The sequence below is a fragment of the Gouania willdenowi genome, chromosome 11 (assembly GCF_900634775.1).
Source record: "Gouania willdenowi chromosome 11, fGouWil2.1, whole genome shotgun sequence".
Lineage (NCBI taxonomy): Eukaryota > Metazoa > Chordata > Actinopteri > Blenniiformes > Gobiesocidae > Gouania > Gouania willdenowi.
In genome coordinates, this window is record NC_041054.1 from 7690741 (window position 1) to 7695735 (window position 4995).

General features: G+C 36.8%; 1 protein-coding gene across 1 annotated transcript; it reads right to left on the reverse strand.

Moving 5' to 3' along the window:
- Positions 1-1319: 1319 nt before the first annotated feature.
- LOC114472254 (protein S100-A1-like) lies at positions 1320-4995 on the reverse strand. The gene is made up of 3 exons (XM_028461452.1): positions 4806-4995; positions 3825-3970; positions 1320-1580 (listed from the first exon to the last, which is right to left on the reverse strand). Exons 2-3 carry the CDS (start codon positions 3963-3965, stop codon positions 1419-1421), a joined length of 303 nt encoding a protein of 100 aa, XP_028317253.1. The 5' UTR covers positions 3966-3970; positions 4806-4995; the 3' UTR covers positions 1320-1418.

A 4995-nucleotide genomic window follows, 5' to 3' on the forward strand; every position in this document is an offset into this window, starting at 1 on the left:
AGACCATGTAAACCATTGTACACGTTTGAATGTAAAATGCATGCTTTAGATTTCAGTTTTAGACTAAAAACCTCTAAAAAAAAAAGAAGTGTAACAAATCAATCAAGTGCTGAGAGACTGTTTTAGTTCTTAGTTCACCAAAGTCCACTAACATCTATTTACCATAAACAGATGATTCCTGTTTTTGTTCTCTAACAATGAATTACAGTACTTTGTGCAATGTGTTTTGTAGTGGCACTCGGCTTGATATTATTATTAAAAATAGTACCTTTATCATCCTTATATGTTTATTGCTTCCCTATATAAAATACTACTCAAATAGCAAATCATTCTGCATTTTAATCACAGAGAAAACTATGAATAATTACTTAATTATCAATTTTTCACTGACATATTTACTCTTGACAAACACATCACAGGCTGGATTAAATGCCCCAATTGGCCGGTTTTGGTACATCTGCTCATGTTGACTTTAGGAATGACTCTGTATGTGACATCGATGTCTGTTTGTGTTGTAAGCTAATAGCTAAAGGTAGGACGATATGTTATGCGACAAGATACTGGGAAATTAAATAGTCACAACACAAGATGTATCGTCGAGGTTACAAGTGGTAACACGAGGGAGAGGTCGGAACAAAAAAAAAAAATCGTCACGATCTTCTACTACAGGGTGTCAAACTCGAGGCCCAGGGGGCCGAATCCGGCCCTTTAAAGCATCCAATTCGGCCCAAAAGAGAAATTAAATGATGGAAAAAACATGAATTATTACCTGATTGCATTTTATTTCTCAATTAGTTCAAATAACTCTTAATTAATCCCAAAATCCTGCTTTTTTTTTTCTTAAAATATTTCACATAATTTCCTCAAATTAAATAAGAATTGGTCAACAAATCACTGAAATTTGAAATATAAGATCCTGCAGGGACTGACATGTCAATTATTGTTTGGATATTGTCATTGCCTTACATACTTTAAATATCATTTATATGTAGAATTTCAAACTCGGGCACATTAATGTTGAAATTTGTAATTTTCCTGCCTAAATTCTACAGCCCACTTGGGATGAAGCTGCTCTGTATTTGGCCCCTGGGCAAAAATGAGTTTGGTATCTCTGTTTGACTCCAAGCCAGTGTGTTGTGGTTTGTTTTTATTTTTTATCTTCTTAATATTGAGCTGATATGGTCACACCCAGTGTGTAAGTGTGTAAGTATGTCCGGAATTAAAATTAATTTTCCAACTGCTATTTTTTTCCTATCCAGAAATATCCTATCACATTGTTGTGTGTATGTGTAGACTACGGACACTCAGAGAAAACAGTCTTATAAGAATGAACTTTTTTATTGCAGCCAACTGTCTTCACAAACACCAGGAGGCTGGATTGTAGTTTCTTCTTTTGTGGTGTTATTATAATTTTTTTTTTACTTCTTCTTTGACTTCTTCAGTTGCATCGTATAACCCTTCTCACAGGCGAGCGAGAATCCAGCAACCAGACTAAGAAACTGCTCAAAGGAAATGCGACCATCGCCGTCTGGATCCAGGTCCTTAATGATCTTCTCTACAACTGCAGGCTCCTTCTCTGCCTGCAGAAGGAAGGGAGTGTCAGCACAATATAAGACCAGCATCTGCACACTTAAGCAGGGCTTCTCAACTCATGGGTGGAGGCCCAGAGGTGGATCACGGAACCATTTCCAGTTGGACATTAGCATTCCAACAAAAGGACAAATAGTTCACTTGCTTTTTTTTTTTTTTCTCAAAATAATTATGCAGATAAAAAAGGCGACCTCGTCTGTGTTTTTCACAATATTTCTGTCAAAGCACAACATTTTGAAGTATTAAGTAAACATAGTTTGTATATGTGTCTCTATTCATTGTTTTCTGCTGCATTATTTCATCTCAAATTTCAGTTTTCAAGCAAGTTATTAAAGGGTGTTACAGGGTTCTGAGGACAGACTCTAAAGCAGAATTCCTTTTATTATTATTATTATATTTAAAAAAAAAAAAAAAAAAAAAAAAAAAAATAAATTAAAAAAAGCAGAATTCTTGCTTTAAGGTCCTGGAAATAATGTTAAATAAAATAAAATAAAATAATAAAATCAAGACTAAGTTTGTAGATCAATAAATCAGAGATTATTTTCTCCACAACAGTTAATAATAATATGTAAAAGTTGAAATTGCCCCTTGAAAGTCTGTTTTGTTCTTCAGTGCAAACACTGGCTCATAATCGTGCGATGTGGAATCCCGTAGACCAGTGATTCTCAACTGGTGGGTCGGAACCCAAAAGTGGGTCGCGGACCTGTACTGGGTGGGTCGCGGACAGCCGGTCAAAAATAAATAAATGCTCAATGTCTCTCATGTTGGACTTATCTTTAAAAAAGATTATATATGTGTGTTTTCAACAGCTATTTTAAATTTGTTTGGTTGTATTCTAAAAAAAAGTGGGTCACGATTTAATGATCGTGACAAAATGTGGGTCCCAGGGTGAGACCAGTTGAGAACCCCTGCTGTAGACGAGTACATAGAAGTGTTTTTATGTCATTCTTACTGTGATTTCTTGTGTTTGCGCTAAAAAACTCTGCCAAAGTGACTTCCAAACACATTTCAGGTGTTTTCATGAACTAAAAGTTGGAGCAAAACAATGGCGAATGTTTATTTTGGGGATTACACGAAAATATACGAATTCAGCCAATTTAGAACAAAATAGTGTGAAATGAATCACTGTGCTCCTAGTCTGATAGAGAGACACAATAAATCAGGGAAAGAATTAAGTAAAAACACTTCTATGCATCCAGGACTCCACATCCCACAATGCAATGCATGAAACTTTTCCAACAATGTTAATAGGGAATGTTTACAGTGGAGATTAAAACAAACTTTTGAGCCACAATTTCAACCATTTACATCTTTTTTCCAAGCAACTGATCTGATTTTATATAAACCATGAGGCTTATCCTATACAGAATGTCTGATCAAAAAGGTCTTCAGCAGCTTGAGAGCAGCTATTCTCAACTGGTGGGTAGGGACCCAAAAGTGGGTCGTGAACCTGTACTGGGTGGGTCACAGACAGCTGATCAAAATTGAAAAAAATACTTAATGTCTCTCATGTTGGACTCGTCTTTTATTTTGAAAGAAACTTTTCTTTTGACAGGCATGTTGCAGAAATGCATGTTGCACAGGAAAATATCTAGATTTATGTTTAAAAAAAGATTATTTACAATATTCAACAGCTATTTTTTGAAAAATCAAATTTGGTTGGTTGGATTTTAAAACAAAAAACAAAACAAAAGCAAAAGCAAAGTGGATCACGATTTCATGATTGTGGCAAAATGTGGGTCCCATGGTGAGACCAGTTGAGAACCCCTGCTTTAGAGGACAATCTGTGCTCCAGCAAGGTCATTTTGTCTTTTCTTTGGAAATAATGTAGAATGTGTCATTTATTCAGACCTTTTTTTCAGGAAATTAGATCTCCTGACCTGTTTCGACTGTCAACTGCCAGTCTTCCTCAGAGGCATCTGCTGATCTCTTTGAAGTGTCCTTATGAGTTCATATATTTGTTAATTTGGAGTCCTTCTATCCGAAGAGTTTGTGTGTCTTCAACAGTCTGTGATTATTAACTAATCTTCGCCACATCAAAGCAATCAGCACACGCCTCTGAGGAAGACTGACAATTGACAGTCGAAACATATCGGTCGATCTAATTTCCTGAAAAAAAAGTCGTCTACATAAATGAAAACTTACATATTATTTCCAAAAAGAAAAGAAAACAATCTTGCTGGAATGATCCCCCCTTAAACAGTGTGCTGACACGCTCTGGTGGCTAAAGTTACCTGATGGTAACCAGGCAGCTCGGACTTTATCAGCTTCTTAAGCTTGTCCCGTCCCACTGTGTAGCGGCCGTTTTCCTCAGAGGCATAACGGTGGAACACTAGAATCAGTCCCTCCATGCTTTTCTCCAGATCTGACGGCATGATGGCTGAAAGATGGAAAAAAAACCCCATTTGTGAGACACATTTAGCTGTTTACGTTTCTCGTTTCAATGTCTTTTTCTATTTTTAACTTGAGTTACAGTAAAACAGCTGTCACCATCATCCCCTGTGGTATTTATTTATAAAAATCCGGTCTTAAAGGGATCGGCTTAACAACAACAGCAAGGATCTGATTTACTGTAAAGCTGGAGCAATTCCAAAAATGTTGGGCTGGAATGTTTAAGATTTTGCAGCAAAGGGAGAGGGCAGCAGTGAACACATGTGTGTACAGGCACACGAAGTGACCACACCCAGAAAAAAAACCCACGAGAAAGGGTCAAATTGGGGTAAAGTAAGAGTGCTGTGTTAAAATGTACAAAGAAAAGGTCATTTAGCATCATCTGGACTTGTGAAAAACAAGCATTTGACTCAAATATTGTAGATATTTGGCTATATTTTAGATAAACATCATCCATCCATGTATCAATTGCAGGGCTGACACATAGAATCACACACACATTCACTCCTGTAGGAAAATTCTCTAAAAAAGAGGAAGGCTAGTGATACACGCCCATGGAGAACATGCAAACTCTGTGCATCACTACATGGCACTTTAATGATAAAATAGCATTGATATAATCCAGATTACAGGAGCTATGCATTAAAGAAAGCTCCACAAAGGTCATGGAAGAATCTGAGAGATGAAAAAAAAACACCTTCAAAGTTCAGTTGCTTCAACCAAGCTACTGGAAACAGAGGTTTTGTAATTTGTGTTTTGATCTAAACAAAAAAAATAAAAAATGTAATCTTCAAGAAGGAACTCGAGGTTCTAAGCAATCTTACCTCCAACACAAAGGAAAGAATCGAAAAGCACAGCAGTGTGTTCAGTCCTCGACTGGGTTTGGTAGGAAAAGGAGTCAGAAGTCAGCAGCAGACAATAAATCCTAGAAGAGGCAATAAAACACACACACACACACACACTCTCAAAGAAGCCCAAATGGTTCACTAATATGCACACCCAGCATGACAACAC